The 18,980-nt window shown below is 34.2% G+C and overlaps 1 protein-coding gene across 3 annotated transcripts; it reads left to right on the top strand.

The window, feature by feature from the left end:
• Nucleotides 1-520: 520 nt before the first annotated feature.
• LOC116340766 lies at nucleotides 521-18,663 on the top strand. Of its 3 annotated transcripts, none has more exons than XM_031767416.1 (8): nucleotides 521-778; nucleotides 14,817-14,923; nucleotides 15,082-15,446; nucleotides 15,599-15,813; nucleotides 15,892-16,053; nucleotides 16,430-16,776; nucleotides 16,859-17,685; nucleotides 17,767-18,663. In XM_031767416.1, exons 1-8 carry the CDS (start codon nucleotides 747-749, stop codon nucleotides 17,920-17,922), a joined length of 2,211 nt encoding a protein of 736 aa, XP_031623276.1. In that variant the 5' UTR covers nucleotides 521-746; the 3' UTR covers nucleotides 17,923-18,663. The 3 variants fall into 3 exon arrangements, with proteins under 3 accessions (XP_031623276.1, XP_031623275.1, XP_031623277.1); XM_031767415.1 differs by lacking the exon at nucleotides 521-778 and adding an exon at nucleotides 2,814-5,902; XM_031767417.1 differs by lacking the exon at nucleotides 521-778 and adding an exon at nucleotides 14,714-14,742.
• Nucleotides 18,664-18,980: the final 317 nt, after the last annotated feature.

The raw sequence follows: 18,980 nt of genomic DNA, 5'->3' as shown, positions 1-18,980 counted from the left end.
GACAGCAAAACACACGAAGGCACGAAGAGATCAAACAAACGATATCTATATATGTGTACGATGCACATGATATACACAGCCCACAAGCCAGTCATCCATTCATATTCGAACATTTAAAAACGCATATTGAATGTAATTAGTCTCATTTGGGTACGAAAGTCTACTTTTAGGCGATTTCATCAAAACTTTAAAATCCATTTTCTGTCAAAAGCTCTCTACTTTGGATATTTTCATTTGACAATATTTCAATTTTGTCACAAAGTTTTTCTTTAAAATTTCACTGTTTCCGAAGCAATCGAATAAAATCTCCTTTTGATTGTCGCGACAAATTCCAACACAATCAACAGTTTCGAGTGGTTTTTTCCAACTTGAATCAGCTGAAAGCACACAATTGATGATGGAAACCGTTAACATCCACGATGGAAAGAATGTGTGCGCGTGGCGGTTGTTGAAGCATGTGCAAAACAATTTCACTTGTTTATTTTTCTCTACAGCAGCTTAACAACACACTTTATTCTTATCCACTCAGCGGGAGTATGAATTTGGACATGCATCAAAACCAATTGGCATTCGATGATGTCAACGATATTTTCGATGTTTTCTCTGGATTTTAACGATATGGCGCCAGTGAAATTGTGCAATAAAATCTAGTGCTGAACGGAAAAGATTCTCTGTTAGTCATTCACAAATCGAATTGTGTGTATTGTGTGAAACAATAAAGTGGTGAAAAAGTGAGCATAAAACTAATGAAAAATTCAGCAGCTACCGAACGATACCTGTAAGTAGATAATCAATAGAAATGATAGATATTATTAAACAAATTGGTTTTGTGACACTGACATTGACACTATGGTATATAGGCCTGCCACTTCTCAATCGATTTAATTTTTTGTTGTTCAAATATTGTGTACGGAAAAAATAATAACCATTCTTGGTGTATGGATGAATGAATGCATGAATACGGCGTCATCGAGTCTGAAAATTCAATAAAACGTCATTTTTATTGTGGCCGACCTTCATTGAGAATAAATGCGAGGCCATAGGGTTAATGCATATTTAATCATTGGCTTATGTTGGAAACCAACAAACATTTCCCCATAATTCTCATCATGAAACGACACTATTTTTTTACAATTGTATGAATCATTTACATATATCCTTTGCATGCACAATGGAAATCCAATATGCATTCAAGATTTTATTGTTTGTTTTTTATTTTTTAAACGAAAAATGCAATATCGATTTTTCGTTTGAAAGATTTCATTTGTCGCTCAGAATTTTGAGCGAAAAAAAATGGTATTTTTGCTGTTCTGTTTTCGATTGAGAATTCAATGAACCCAAATGATATATTAAAAAAAGAAAAATGGAATAAAACACCACATATTCGTGAGCAGTTGAGTTGGAATGACAATATCCGATGCATGTTTTGGGAGCGGCTGGCAAAATTCGATCCAGAACACCGATTACAGCAATCAAAACAAACAGTTTGTTTTAATCGGTTTCGCTGCAGCACTTTTCGCTCGATGCAAACCATACAATCGATCCGCCTCAAAAACTGAAATGAAAATAAAAAAAAGCGTCAATAATAACAACAACAGCAAATTTTGCCGGTGTTATTGTTCGACGACCGATGCATATACAACAAAGAGACAACAGCAAAACGATTTATAAATAGAGTGTAAGACACCAAACGGTAAATCATTCCATAAATTTGAGTCTTTCAAGCCAGAAGTGCCATTTAATTCGGAATTTCATTTTGTTATTCGTGAATTCTAAAACTAAATAAATTCTTTCATCTTTGCCAAAAGTGACGACCGTTTTTACGCGAGTCCGATTGACGTTTATTTTTGGACGTTGTCTGCATAACTCGGTTCATTTTCAAAATCAGCAATGAATTGGTAAATACTATTCAACAAGAAAAATAACAAATTACGTATTGATCGAGAGTCTGGCGTGGAAAATGCAGTGGGATGAAAAGCGATTCAATCGTTTTTCACCGTTTGTTTTTTTTTTTTTTGAAAAACTTGTCGATTTTTCCAAGGCCCACAGCTGAACTCACAAATCTTCATACTGTGCATTAATTTCTTTTTTTTTGACTAACTCCCACGCAGTCAAACGATCTTCTATAGATATTTTTGTAAATAAACTAGAGAAATACGAAGAAAAATGAATGTTTGGTACACGCGAACTTATATTAAACACACACTCTTTGTTCTCAGTGTGGCGCTCTCCTCTCTGTCTATTTTACATTCTCTTTTCCGTTCATGTTTATATGGCTTTGTTGATAACGTACAATTGAGCATTGAAAACAACTCACTCTCATTTACTCTACGTTCAACGCTTTGTGCTTGTTTGTGTGCATGAGAAATGTGAATGCATTTGTGAATCCAAGTGGATTGGTATTTGTGAGCGCTCTGGATTTCGTTATGCTGTCACACACTTGCTTTTCATTGTGACGTTGTTTTTTCATATGGCAAGCATTACACATGCGTTAAAATCACAACAACCACATCTCTCTCGTTGTGAATGGGCCCTACAACGCACACATACAAACACCGAAACTGATGAAGAGAGAAATAAAATACATGTTGTCAGAATATGCTGCTTCATATTTCTATTTTACTCACAACTCCATTTCGAGTCGTTTGTGTGCTGTTGTTTTGATTCAAATTCGGACTGAATTAAAATACGGCGATGATTCGATTAAAATGTGGCGGCATTCAAAACGTACGGCATTTGATTGTATGTGTGTGTACGTTGTGTTTGGATGTTTGATATTATTCGAATATTCAGTTTCCATTGCGAATAGTGTCAGTTTAGTAGTAAGACCGCGTGTGTGTATTTCACTCAGTTAGTAAATACTAGACACATTCATACATTTCGTACGTTTGAGCTTAGGAAACTTTCGACGACAACAACAACAACTAAAAACATACAATATTAATAGAGGAAGACTGAGTGTGAGAGAGAGAGCGAGCAAAAAAAAGTGACTGACGATGAGCAATATTCTCTTGGTGTACAAACCGCGTTCAGTTTATCGTCAAGTCTTGTCGCCGTGAGGTGTGTGTTTTGATATAAAAATAAAAGAGAATTTTTTGTATTGCGCAAAACGTTGCTCATCGATTTTGAGAGAAGAAATACGGCATTTGTTTTTGAAGGAAAAATTGTGTTCGAATTAAAGCAATTTAGTTGGCATTATTCGATTTTTTTTTTTGGAGAGTGGATGCAAAAAGTGGTGATTGTGAAACGATGACATTGGTGTAATCACATTGACAAACAAATGCCATCAAATGATATTTGGTATTTTGTGTGTCGATCTAATTGAGTAACAAATGCAAAAATTGAGCGAAATGGGAACATAGACTCGGAAAATGTGGATCATGAAATTTAGTTAGAGTGAATAAATAAATGAGTGTGTTGTTTATATATTTACGGAACTAAGAGGAAACTTATTTCCGACTAGCTACGCCAAAAAGTGATTAGAGCATTCGCGTGAATAAATAATGAGCACAAAGCCAAGTAAAGATGAGAAAACAATTTTTATTGATAAACAACAGCAAAAACAACACTGATGATGTATGAAACAAACATAGACACAAAACGGACCGTACCATACGTACAATGAACATATGAGTAATTTCTTTTCAATTTTTTTCATATAAATGGTTCTGCTCAGTGAGCTATCGAATTGTGTGTTGGTAAAATAAGCAGAAATAAAATGAAAGAACAACGAATCGATATCCACGATGCGAGAGTCATGTACAAATCTCAGTATTTTATGTACTTGCGATTGGCGTTGAAACAACGCACATTTGTGTGAAACTTTGCGTTGGCCGTTCGAATGTGGCAAATGCGCCAAGTTACGAAAGAGAATAAAAGCAGATAATAATAATATACTACATTGAGTACGCGTGTTTATGTGTGGCAGGATTCAGTTTTTGGGGGCTTGAATCATATCCGAAAACATAACAAAAATTTACTCGAAACAATCGAAAATAAGAAATACGGTTCGATCGAGCGAAAGAAAAAAAAAACAAACTCTCTTGATACAAACGAATTAATTTATGCGTTAAAAATAAGAAGATCCAAAAACAGACGACGATTATTTCGATTCACATTCAATCGATTCCGATTTGCATTGAATGTTAAAGGATGCGCCATTCCAAACAACTCATAAAAGCAGCAACAACAACCACACACAGTCTCATTGAAAGCGATACACATTGCAAAACAAAGTTTATAAAATTAAGCGTGACATAATAAAATGCAGAGATTTAAGGCGTTTGATCACAATCGTACCATGAGAATGGCATCTTAATCCGCATCAAACCGTTAGCACATTCAGTATTTTTTTTGCGAATGGCGAGATAAACAATCGAATAATAATAAAAAAAAAATGCTTCTTTAGATAAAAAAGCGCATTGAGCATCATCATTGACGGACGCGAATGCTCAAGAGATAGCCGTACATATTCCATGTGGTGCTATTTTAATCGCAGCTTTTCGTCTTTTTCTGTCACAGGGCCATTGATTTGTGCGGACTCGTTATTTAGTGGTGATAAGTGTTTGGATATTTTTTTGTTTTGTTTGCGTCCATCTGTTCGCATCAGCAATCACTGCACAAGTGAGTGACGACGCGATCGTTTATGCATGTGTGTATGTGCGCGCGGCATATGTGTGCTTGTATTAGAGTTGTCGATATCGTTGCAAAACTGACAAACCCACACATTATTTGTTTTGGTGCGCAATGCGATAGTAAGGCTGCTTTCGTTTCTCATCGACCGATACGAAACTTTTTGAATATTATCGTTTTGATGTCGTCAAACGCCACACACAAAAAGAACAACAGCAGTAGCACACACCAAATCTAATCTACAATCAACGGATGAATTGTTTACGATAGTTTTGATCACAAGGCGCGAATTATGAATGTGAAATTAAATACCAGCACCAGTGCAAAGTGGAAAACAGAATAATAATAAAAACATTGTTTATATAAATTACAATTGTGGCTAACGTGTTATTGTTATTGCATTTTATCGTTATTTATGTAAATTCACGTGCAAGCCCTAAACTTTGAAATTGTGTATTAGTGTTTGACGGCGGCTTGTGTGACAATTAAAAAAAAACTTGTGACTTTTACGTTTAATTTGGCGCTGAAAATTCGATCGAAAAACATTGAAATCGAGCATAATCAAGCGCACGAAATCGAATGGGGAGAGCTTTAATTTCGACAACGATCGAGGTTTCTTTATATGCATATATGTGATTTAATTCAAGGCATGACCTCATCGATTGGTTTTGGGTTTTGTGTGATTTTTGCCGACAATTTCTAAAACCGCACTCACGGCAAAACACTCCAACGTCCATTTTTGTCTCTCTCTCTCTCTTCGATGGATCCATTCACCCATCTATAACGAAACCAAAAGAAGAAACACAGCAAAACCACATTTGTTGATGGGACGTTATTAAAAAGTGTTGCAACTAAAAAAAAATACATCACATAAACGAACGTCTTGGAATATTTCTTTTTTAATTCAATGGGAATGAAAACATTCAAAGAACATCGAACAAGTTTGAAAGAAAAGTGAAGAACATTTTTTTATGTGACATTTTGTTATTTATATTGTGTTAACGATTGCAAGAAAGAAAATTAAAACAACCGATAACGATATTTCCTGACATTTTGTTAATCAAAAAACGTGAACCGCAAATAAAAAAAAAACACAACAGTATTGAAACCATCAAATTTGGAAGCAACATCGAACGTTTCATTTGGTGAAATTCCATTGATATTTGTTTGTGTGTTGGATTCCAAATTGATTATTCATCAAAATGCGACCGAATACGCTGGCCGTTGCTACTAAGTATCGAAAACATCTGGATACACAAAAATTCATAAGGTAAAAAGAAAAACAAAATATTCGTTCTCGCCGACCTAGCTGCATTGCACACACAGACGCACTGCACCTCAAAAAAAGGAAACACGTGGTGTTTGTATGTGCATGTGTGTGTATGCGCTTCCTTTTTGCTGTGTATTTTTCAATGCAATCCATTTCCTTATTGAATATGTGCTGATTCTTTTTGTATGTCTGTTAACACTTGTTGAATGTATTCTGGCACGTCCGCAAGCTGTTCACGTTCATTGTTCTTTCTCCCTTTCTGGGATCGTCAACAAAAACGTTTTTCACTTTGTGATGATTACAATAATAAATACAATAACAACAACGTGATATTTTGTCAACTATCCGGAAACTCACGCACAAAAATAAAATACTATTTACACACGAGATTTTGTTTACATTCTCAATTTGTTGAATGAAAGTTTTATATTACTAAAAATATGAAATGGTTGTTTGTGGGAAGAATCATACATTTACAATGGTGATTCAATTAGAAGATGACAACATCGCGTAGTTTTCTGCGAATTGCGCACATTCTTTTATTTTATTGAAATGAAAAAAAAAAACGGTGTTTTTTATACAATTTGCGCATAAATTGAATTATAATATGAATAATATCACGTAGACGACGATATATGACTCAAAAAATGTGTGTACATTAAGTCTAGCATTGAGTATAATGTACATACTCCTCTGTTCAACGTATCAATCGATTAAAACAATTAAACAGCTGCCCAAATGATCCGATTCACGACTCTTTGTAACGGCTACACTGCAACTTAAATGTCTCCTTCTTTTTAAATCGAAGAGAAGAAAAAGAAGAAGAAAAAAAGCACGAGAAAAGAAAATATTGTGTCATCATTATTTAAACATGTTCTTTGTCAACGTCATTTTTGGAACGGAGAGTGACAGTTAGATAGAGAAAGAGAGAGAATTTGAGGTAGACAGAGACGTGTGCTATTAGACGCGTGAATATCACTTACGACTTTTGTAAGCGTTGTCGTCATTATCATTGTGCAAAGATACGAGCAATAATTTTACACATCGTGCGCACTCTAATCATCATAAGCTGCTTCGTAAGTCATGTTTGGCTTTAATTTAAATGAAATATGAATAGACAAAAAATAAAAGAAGAAAGAAAAAAATACCGTGCAGTAATTTACATACGATTTCATACGGTGGCATTTTTTGTAATATAAATATTTGGTTTGCATGGCATCTGATCGTTGTGAAATATATAAATGGAACACTTTGTACTACGATCCATAGAACTATAAATGTGGGCCGCTTATCTTTGTTGGCTATGATTCGTGAGGCAATTACGATTATCGCTGCAAAGCCATATATTGCAATGTTAAATAGAATGTGGAAAGTCAAGAAACAAAATCGATGTAGCCGCTTTTTGTTTGTTCTGGAATTGAAGTCACATTTTAAATATAAAGAGAATAAAGTGCGTCAATATTTAAATATGCCACACTCATCGTCGTTTTTTTAATATTTTTTTTCCGCTTAAATTTTACATTTAAAACTATGACGAAAAAACCAAAAAAAAAAAAACGTTTCGAATGAATTAGCATCAATTAGATAAAACATACAACAGACAAAACGAATAATAAAATGAAATGGAATAAAAACTGGATTCGTTTTTATCGACCGCAACCGAAACGAACCGTTGATCCTTTGTTCCTGCGGAAGTTTCACGGGAAATCGATGATTCATATTAGACGCTGCGTGTGAAGTTAACGACCCCTATTGGTAGCAGCCTAAAATTTTTGATAAACAAAAAAAACTTGACTAAAATGCAGTTTAAACCTGAATTCATATTAAAATCGGGTGTGTTCAGCCATTTTGGCCCCATATTGATCAGCATTTTGAAATTCGTCTCACTTGATCAGATGAAACAGGATTATCGCCAAGAGAAATAGAATGAATGTCAAATTTACATAAAATACTATTTAAAAGGCCGTTTATCTCACGTAATTAATTTGTTGCTGGGATCTTGACTAATTGATTTGCAAGCCCATTTTATCACATGTAGGCGAATTGTTTTTTTAAATTAATCATATTGCAAGCGCACGAAGCATTCAGTGTCATTGAACCAACTTATCAAGCGCGATACTTTCATACATTCGACCAATTGAGTGAGTGCACCACACGGCACGTTTTCTCCTTCTTCGCATCAAAATGTCCACAAGCTATTTGAATACCAACAACAACAACCAAATTTCCGGCGCAAAAAGATGTTCACCACCAGATAGACCGTTGCTTAAAATGATATACGAAACCAAACCAAACACAAAAATCAAAATACGAATGACATCATACAATACTTAATTGTGTGTTCAATTGGTAAGGTAGTGCGAGCGTGTGTGTGTGCTTGTGAATGAAATCAATGAGTGTGTATGTGTGTTGATCTAGTGATGGAAATCGAATGTTAATTTAATGCGTAGAAATACTGAAAACAGATACCGTATTATTATAATTGAGTATGAATAGTGTGCAAAAACACTATGGATCAACACCAATTTTGCCCATTGTTGTGAGCGTGTATAATACGTATTACTATCATTTATATAAATGGATATGATGAATAGTGTTTGATGTTTATTTTTCCTTTAGCCGCCATTCGCATTCGATCTCCTTTTTATTTAACCAAATTTATGATATTTTGCGCCACAAAACTTGAACACACACACACACGGTCAAAAGCCTATGAGTTCGTGGTGCGCAGTTCTTACAATCAATTCCTTTCTACAAAAATTGAATAAACTACTATACGGAGACAGCCCACGTCATTGCGCCAAAAATGCCTATTTCTTGCAAATTACTATATTTTGCCACGCCAAATTAGAATGAGAGTGTTTAAATCACAATTTACTAGTTTTTTTAAATCATACACACACTAGAAGTCGACGTCATCATAACCGACCATAAACTTTATATTTTCTTTGATTATTGAGTGAACATTTGGATGGACACAAAAAAAAATACACATATGAATCATTTTTCCAGAGGAATTTTTTTTGTATCAATTTTAATAATGATTACACATTGCGATTACGGAGACGATTTATTGAAAATGAATATACTATATTTAAATACGTTGTAAACAAATTCATGATTGCTCTGTGATAGGCCTTGTCACGTTGTCCTCTCCTTTACGGAGATATGTCGTTTCGTGTTTGCATATTATCTCTCAATTAGGCAACGAACAACAAAAGCTGTCTGGTTTCGATATAAATCACATCTTAAAAGTCATTGCGGAAATTCAGTTTGCAAAAAAAAAAACGGCAGAAACTGATACAAAGAAAAAAGAGTTAAAATGCAATGATTAACGGTCAACCTTTTTATGATTGGGCCCGAGGCGCATTTGCTTGAGTTTTTGCATATGGGCGCGTACACAAAATTCGATTCGGTTGGCTTAATGATTAACGGTTTACATCAACTAACAAAATGTACTTCATTTTAAACAAATTTTCTTGTTTTATGACCGTCAATAAATACTCAAATACACTACTGTTATATCAATTTTATCTACTCGTAAAAATGGCAAAACCATTATCTTTTTATTTACCACATAAAAAGTTGCAAAATGAAGACCATGTGCCCGATTGTTCAATAAATGCGCGCATAACTCATCGATAAAATCGACATTACAGACGAAAAAAATGCTGAAAAGAAAAAAACGATTGCGAGAACAAGCAACTGATTTACTATTGACTATTTGATTGAATCATCATTGATTTTAGAAAATGATTTCATTTTGAGTTTCACTCACGAAAACGAACACACAAAAAAAAACGGTTCAATTATAATTGTCTATCCACAATCGTTTGGTTGCGTGATCATGCACAGTGAAATGAACGCTTTGTTTATTTTTATTGATTGCTTCATTCGATTTGAAATCGAATGACGACAGATCGAATACGTTGTCATCGCCAGTTTTTTCCATTTCGTAAATTAACGATTTAACGAATCGTTGCGATTACCTTCATTTCCGCATAAAATGTTGATCATATATTGCAATAATTAGATGATACAGAGTTAATAAGATAAGAAAAATACAAACAAATTTGTTCATCGAAAAGGTATGCCGGTGTGTGTCACGCAAATGTGTGTATCGCACGCATCAAATACTGAGACGCACTTTATAGCGAAACTCAAACTCAGTCATATCTCATGTATAATTTTTACTCTCTGCCTAATGAATTTTAATATATTTTAATTTGAACGAAGATGTCAATCGAAATGACGAATGAATTAGTCACACACGTCTTATCGATTATATCTTCCATCGGTTTCACACATTTTGAACACGTGTTTGGATTTTTTTCAATAAAACACTGCGCAATTCCACACTGTTGCCCTTAGAAGATTCTAATCTTATTATTCGTCATTTTTTCATCGAAAAAACCGACAAATTCTGAAACGAAAGAAACGACACGTTTTAAGAACGACTTTTGACTCTTTTGCCAGAATTGGGCAATTCGACGTTTAATTTGAAAAAAAGTTATGACTCTTCGTGAAAAAATGTGTAGTTTTTTTATTAACTCGGAAGTAGAACAACATACGCTCCAAAAATGTGGGAGAGATTGTAAGGAATTCTAATATTTTGCCAATAATAATAAAATAGTGATGACAGCTGGTTTACAAAGTTGGTTTTGAATGCTAAATCAGTATGGTGATGAATTCATGTGGAGAAAATATGAAGAATATAACCATTTTCGGAGTGGTTAAGACTTGCCATTTTCGAAATGTGGATGTAAAATTCAAAATGTTAAGCTCATTATACCGAAAGGATTGGCAATATTTCTTTTGCTTCATCTACCTAAAAAAATACTATGATTTTTTTTTTTTTTTCATTTGTCCATGAGCACTCACAGAATATGCATGTGACACATAACTTTTATTACCTACACTTTTTTCTGCACGATTTTTTTTTTATTGTCATATCATAAACTCATAAAACAGCTCAACAAAAAAAGGCGAATCAGGTTACATTGAATTCTGCAAATAGTCGAGTGTTAATAGAAAGGTGTTTGCATACCGTGGTCGCATTACTTCACATCCATCTATTGTCTGAAAAAATACATTTTGTCTTCGGCAGACAAGATTCCTTGTCTTTGTAGAATTTGTATTGTGTGTGTGCTACAGAGCCACACTCTCCATTAGTTCATTTAAATCTTTGGCATTCATTTCTTTTTCTCAGAATTTTCTTTAAAAAAAAATGAAAAATGGCAATTTGTTCATTAGATGTTTGATGTATCATTTCTGGTACAGATGCTATTCAAGCGTTAATTACTGTTGGAACTAATGACGAATCACCCACTATTTAACTTTCAAAACCACATGTGTGTATTTTAGTGACACATACACAAATCAAAAACAAAGAAGGAAAAAAAACTTGTATGCATTTGGACACACAACAACTGTGTAATGGCTCATAGAATCAACATATGAAACATATTGCCGCACTCGTAGCTCGGCCAGATTGATTGAATGGGTTGATAAAGGAGGGAAACAAACACAACATTTGACTGTTAAATAAATATTTGAAGTTGAATACATACAAATTGATCGGCACGACGTCATGACGATTATTTCCATCGTATACCGAATTAAAGTGAGAGTTAGTCATACCTTACTTATTACGAAAGTTAAAGATGCATATGCCCACACAAAAAATTGCGGCAAAACTAGTTTTATACACGCCAAAGAGCGCACACTCACACCCAGAAGAAACAAACCGAAACGACTTGTTTTTGCTTCCTATTCTAGTGGATTGGAATTTTTCCATGTAGCGGTTTTAAATTTATGATAAATAATCCTCGTGATCTTTACATACATCAACTTTCATAATAAATTGACAATTAAAATGCAAACGCTCATCGCTTAATCTAGCATCGATGAACTTTGAATATCAAGCCAAGATTGGTGGAAAGACAAAGTGGCATTTTGTTTCGTTTCTCCAAAAGACGCAAAAACAAAACAATGAAACAATCGTCCGGAATATTATTAAGCTATAAACTGGCTATTAGCAATTATTTATGGCCTGTTTGGCATGAATTTGCGATTGAACAAAAAAGTAATGGCATTTCATTTTGCAAAAAATTAAATAGACGAACGGTATTGTTACCGCAGATTTGTTTATTGATTTTCTCGCCTAAACAAACAACAACAGTTTGTCATATTTTTTTCATGAATACAAACAACATATTTTTTTGTTCTAACTTTTGCATGCTCTATTTCGGTTTGATTAAACATTTCTGAGCCTCTTGAAATTCTCGTCCAATTTCCGTGAATTTTATTCATGCTGATCTCCGCAAAAGGGCATATGCTATTTATATTATACACGTATATTCGGTGCGGAACATGTGTATTTTTAAACATTGAAACGGCGGTGATATCATGAAGTTGATTTTAATTCATTTTAATTTTTGTTCTGTTTTCGTTTTTTTCTTCATTTGTATTGTGTGTATGTGTATGCAAAATCGTTGTAATTCATTGATTTAACTTCGGTATTCATATTTATCCTAGCGCGCGTAGTTTTGTTTGTATGTAATTTTGCAAGTTGTTCATTCAAACACACGAATTTGATTTTGTTAAGTCGATGTAGACGATTAATGTGTCCATTGAACTTTTTTTGTGTTTTCTCACTTCAGCTCGAGTGTTTGTCGTTGTCAAGCTTGAGTCGAAAGTGGGGATCGAAAAGGAAAAAAGAAACACTCCAACGAATGCAAGGAAGAAAGAAAGAGGTGGCTTTGTAAGGGGTCACAAACTGACAAGTATATACGCGGGCGATGATTTAACTTTTAGGCCAATCACATTGACGGGCGAGCAACACAATGTGCGATCAAAACAAAAATCAATGAATATTCATCACCTTGATCTGCAATTGTGTCAACAATGAAAGCGCCTTGTTTCTCATTTATGCCAAATGACACTGAGAGTCAATCACACAACTAACGCAGGAATGAGTAATAATAAAAATGAGCAAGCGATCACCGTGCGTTTTCATTCTGATTTGAAAAAAAAAAAACACAAAACAATCTACGCTTCGTCGGGACAGTATGACGTATTTCCACGCGAAATCTCAAAATTCGATGAAATTCGATAATTTTCTACGGTTGTTATCTTGCCAAATAGAGCGATGAAAGTGTAATGCGATAAAATGACATATAAATCGTTATAATCGTATTTGTAGATTATTAAAAACAAATCACGAAAACATTTCTAGATATATAAATAAACTGGATCTAGAAATGTATGAGGATAGAGATAAAGAGAGAAAGAAAGAGCGAGAGTGCAACGACGACTTTGTCATTTACAAAAATAAACATTTCATTTTGACGTATGTGTGTTTGTCGCAGCTGATATACGAACGAAAAAAAAATACACAAATCCACACGGAGGTAAATGTCGATGAAATTTTAAATCATTTTGATTGTGTGCGCGCGCGAAAATAAACTGGGAATCGCAGTTCAAAGTTTCGTATAGAGCTATTCCGATTATTCAAATAGGCACAATATACGTACGATTATCGTGTGTATGTGTGTGTGAGAGAGTGTTTGTGAGGCTTTGATGTGTAAAAGAGAGTTTCAGTATTAAACTGTTCTCACATTCACTTTGTGTGTGTAATGCAAACGGAGCGTCGAGCGATGAGATCATAACCAAGAATAAAATACGAATCGTTGTATTGCTTTTGCCGAGCGGTTTTTACATGCTTTGTTTTTCGTTCTCGCTTCACTCCATTGCGATATTATTATTATTGTGATTGTTGTCTCATTTCATTGTTTGTGTGCACATGGTCTTGCCAAACAGCAGCAACTGTAACTGAACTACGTTTATGTTAATTTCATTGTTTATCACATTTGATATAGGCGACGACGACGATGATGAAAAAGGGAAAATGTGTGTAATGTCTGCCTTTTTTCACTTTTTACGTTCAATGCCTACATTTTCATATTTCAATCTATTAAAGTCGACCAGATTATGACGATTCGTTATCATTTACAATATTCGCTCATCCAAATCGATGCCGTCGCTATTGTTTTTCAGTGTTTGTTTCAACGACACCACATTTTGATCGAGCATTTACTTCTCGGGCGAGCGTGTATACGTAATAAAAGAAAATAACACAAATTTACTCATTGAATAATATGAAAATACAAAAACAATATGTGTTGTATGTATGTAAGTAAATGTGCTATTATAGCATCACAGTTTTACTGTATTGCTTATACATTTCTTAAAACAATTTATTGATTTTTCAAGAGAAAACAGAACGCTAAACTGAATTTATTAATGTTAATATGCTTGATTGGCGCATTATAATGCCTGAAAGATTATTTCTACGCGAAATATTGTGCTGAAATCCAAATTGCATGATGGAACGTTTTAAATTTAGTTGAATTAAAAATATTCTGTTTTATTTTTTGCTCTTGGTCGCCTCTATTTCTGTATCCACTCTTTTATTTTGTTCGTCGTCGTCTTTTGTCTGGTTCATGCGGTTGCAAAACATGTGATTGAATCGAGTGGAACAGCAGACAAATTGGCAATAACTATATTTATCAACCGACAAAGACAGCACTTAACTCAAATTCTTTCGGTTTTTAAAAAGAACTCAACCTCTGCGACATTGGGTTCAAAAAAAGAGCCCCCATTACTCGGAACTCAAGCGAGCCTATGCAGTTGAACTTTGCCGATACATTTGAAATCTCATTTAAACTGGTTAGATCTTTCATTTCGCTCAAATCACCTCTCTATCTCTCTCTATCTTCCACACATGTACATTTTGTGGCTTTGCGAAACCAATAATTGGTTTACATGTATAATAGAAGGTTTTTATAAAGATTAAAAATACACACATATATATACTAATTAAATTGGGTGTCACCTTTTTTTTATTTTACAGTGAGGCTTTGCATGCTTGGCGAACAAAGGCTCGATGCAATATTGTTCCAGCCGAGAGACTGCACGAACTATTTGAAGAGCTTGAATTCAATCCAACCGAAAAACAAAGTAAGTCGATATCGGTCATACATACATTTTTTTTTCACACTCTCAAAAAGTGACAATTGTCTTTCAAACGATTTATTTATACAGTTGACAGTCACATTAACATTGTATTTTGTGTCATTAATCTAATTTTTTTTTTTCGTTTCGGTGCTCTGTTTTAGTTAACGAAATGTTGCAAACGGCAAAATTATTTGCACGACGTGGAAATAACGGTTTCGAACGTGGAACAACGTTATCAAATCGTCATATGAATGGATTAACATTTGGTGAATTTTGTGTGTTGGCAGCTGATTTGAAACGATTCCGAACACAATGCCCAACGGCAGCATCATCACGAAAAGACAATGCATATACATCATTCAATGAAACACAGACGACGAAAAATTATAACAAAGACGAACTGAAGCCAACGGACTGCAATAATGTGCCCGAAGTGTTTTTGGGCGGTTCATGCAATCCAACCACTTGGCGTGCTGACGTTGCCATACCAACACTACAAAAATTAGGCATTTCATTTTACAATCCGGTTAGTACAATCAGTTCAATTTAATTTTTTTTTTGATAAGTTTGAAAATCGTTTTTAAATTACTAAATCAATTTTTCGGTATTAATTTGATGGATAACGTGGCGAATTAATATCAGTAGATGAAATTAATTTTCTTTTTTCGCTCTTTACAGCAAGTGTCGGATTGGACCCCCGATCTGATTGAGTTGGAGCATCGGGCAAAGGAGAAAGCACGAGTATTATTTTTTGTTATGGACTCAGAGACAAGAGCCTCATCGGCAGCCATTGAAGTTGCATACATTGCCGGTCAGAATCCTCGACATTTAGTATTGGTATTAAATCCATACAAACCAGAACAGTGCATTATGAACGAACCCATATCATCACAGTATGTTGAACATATTACTGATTTGGAACAAGTGACGTTGTGACTAAAAGAAACCCCACTTTTTTTTTTATCTGACAGAGAGTATATAGATCTGAAAAGAAATCAGCAGCTACTTCGAGAAGTTGTTTCACGACGAGGTTTACCTGTTTTGGATGACGTTCCATCTGGTTTACAGCAAACAAAAGCAATTTTAACAGGTACATGCTTCACAGCACCGCAGAACGTCGCATCCAAACTGATGTAAGTAAATTAATACTATTGTCTTTTTGAAAAAACTCTTTTTCTGCATCTTTTCTTGCATACATCTTTTGTTGTGTAAAAAGTAAGTTTAACGAGACGCCAACCGTCTTTGTTCATGAAGAATTTAAAACCATACGAATAACTCTTTAACCTCCTGTCGAATCTCGGCATTTTCTTAAATGTTTTTAAAAAGTGCTCAAAATGGAAGATTTTCACTCAATTTTGAACAGTCAAAAACCAAAAGAAGTACGTTTTTATGAGAGTTCAATATTTTCGTTGGTTTTTTTTGCTTCTAAACCACTTGTTTATTCATTTTTAAAAGCCACATGAATTACCAAAAAATAAATAAATAAATGAAAAACTTTTATGTTTCCAGAACAATTCGGAGGGCATTCGATCGAGCGCTGGGCGATCAATCCAATAATCTTGCTGGCGAACGAATTACATTGGAACAATGTCGTTGTGCTTTGAATTTCTTGGGCTGCTCACAAAATTTGTTACAAATCGAAAATTTATCGGATATTGTGAAATCTCATCGGGACATGACCAATTCGAACAATCGAAATTCGGTCAATACGGACATCACCATTGATTTTGAAGAATTTTGTGTGTTAACATCGTACTTAACAATTCTACAGGATGAGATCAGTGAGAGTGGTTGCGTATCACCAATCAAAGGTACAAATCTACCACCTCCACCCATCTTTCTCACAAATACACCAGGTATGCGTTCAATCCGAATCTCGTATGCATATTAAAATTATTTTTTGGAAATTATTAAATTATTATTTTTTTTATTTTCCAGAATGGCTTCACACACATGGACTTGTTCGAAACGTGCTCGAGGAAAGAACGACGATAGTCAATGATACACATCGCGACAGTGGCACATCATCGCCAATAAATCCGGATTCAGACAGTGGACATTCAAGTCGAACGTTACGAATCATCACACGAAACGAAAGTCAATTGACATGTTTTTCAATAAATTCAAGTACGGTGGCGTCACCAAAAGCCATTAGTTTTGATCGTCAAACGACACACAGTGATGAAACCGAAGAAGAGCTCAGTGATTCAAATGATTCAGTATTCTCCAGTGGCAGTTCCATCGATTCCATTCTCAATTACAATGGCCAAGAAAATGAAGAGAATGAATCGTTCGATTTACGTGACATCTATTTGGGCGGAAGTTGTGCACTGCGATCGAATTGGCGAAATCAAGTTATTGCCATGTTAAATGAACATGACATCACTTATCACATGCCACAATTACACGATTCATTATTGCATACGCAAAACGGTGATACAGAACTATCGACATCATCGCCCGTTCAAAATGAGGCAAGCTCATCGAAACCACTTGAAACATCGAGCAGCAATGACAGTGGCATCAGCACTGGCCATCCAAGAAATAGCTATCGCATAACAAACGGTACGGTTATTTATCCATCCGGAAGACGAATGTTCCATTTGTCACTTTTGGAATCGAGTCGAGTTCTGCTATTCGTAATCTCAAATGAAACACGATCATTAGCTCCGATGACATTAGCAGCACATTGCGTTGGACTCGGGTACAATGTCGTTTTATGTGTTCAAATGCTGTCCAATGACTGCACCATTGGCAAAGATAAGGTGGGAGGATTAAAAAAAAAATAATTCATTGAATTTAAAAAAAATCAAACGTAATAATGTATTTTTCGTGTTCAATTTTAGTTGACGGCAGCTGCAGTGAAGGATTATAATCGTGGCCGTTCCTATTTAATGGATTTAGCCCGACGACAAGAAGTGCCTGTATTTAATGATCTTAAATCAGCCGTTGAATGTGCCATTGAGAAAGTGAAACAATGCAATTGTCGATCAACAACATAAAATCAATTCAATCGGCACAATGTCAATCTCTCAAAATTCCTCGAAAAAAACAAAAGATACGCTTGAAATTTTTATTGAACTATTTTAATACCTAATTAGAACAAATATTGTATAAGAAGACTATAGAAATTGTGAAGATTTTTGTGGTTGATGTTTTATTTAGCAAAATTTTTGGGGCAGAGCCTTGTTGTTTTAAGCATAATTGTAATAAAAACGCTTTTTTTGCAAATTAATATGTATAAAATTTTCAAATATAAAGAGTGTGCCCCCCTCTTTGTATTTTAGACTAAAAATGTTTATAATTTAATTTTTTTTAATTGCACTAAAACTAATTAACCACACCTCATACAATTTGTATTCAATATTATAACTTAACTATCTATATAACCACTAATCGAAATGTGAACGAATAAAAATGAATGGAATAAGTCTCTCTATACTTAGCTTGTAAGTCGTATTAAAAAAAAAATATTTTCTACATATTTTTGTTTATATTTATATTATTTAAAAAAATCCAATCGTAATGTTATGGAAAATTGAAGATGAAAATTAATCTGAGTTAGAATTAGCGGTGAAAATGTGTTTCTTTTTTGAAATCAACACCATTTTTTTTAAAAATTGTATTTTAAGGAAATTTAATAATAATATGCAATGATTCATTTTGAATTTTTAAGCTGAAATACTTTGATTAAAACCCATGTGTTAATAAAATCTACTAAACTGAATAAATCTAATATTTAATTGCGACTTTTATTTCATGTGGATTTTATTATTTTTCCACCGTATTAAAATGTCAGATAATATCAAAACAATCTCAGAACAGAGAGATACACACGCTTACAATAAAACTCATTTGATGACATAATCCAAATCTGAGATGACAAATTGCTCTTTGCATCGAGCCGACGTAATCTAACGACTCTTGTAGCTGGCAATCACCTTTTTTTTCGTTGTGCACGATCTTTCAATTATTAACCGTACAAACAAGATTTTCAATTAAGCAGTTTTTGTGCTCATTTTAACTGTCGCCAGAGGCGATTTGGTTTAAACCATCCAAA

Source organism: Contarinia nasturtii, unplaced genomic scaffold (assembly GCF_009176525.2).
Source record: "Contarinia nasturtii isolate CC-2019 unplaced genomic scaffold, AAFC_CNas_1.1 Cnas_scaffold_695, whole genome shotgun sequence".
NCBI classification, from domain to species: Eukaryota; Metazoa; Arthropoda; class Insecta; order Diptera; family Cecidomyiidae; genus Contarinia; species Contarinia nasturtii.
This window is presented reverse-complemented; position numbering and strand designations above follow the sequence as displayed.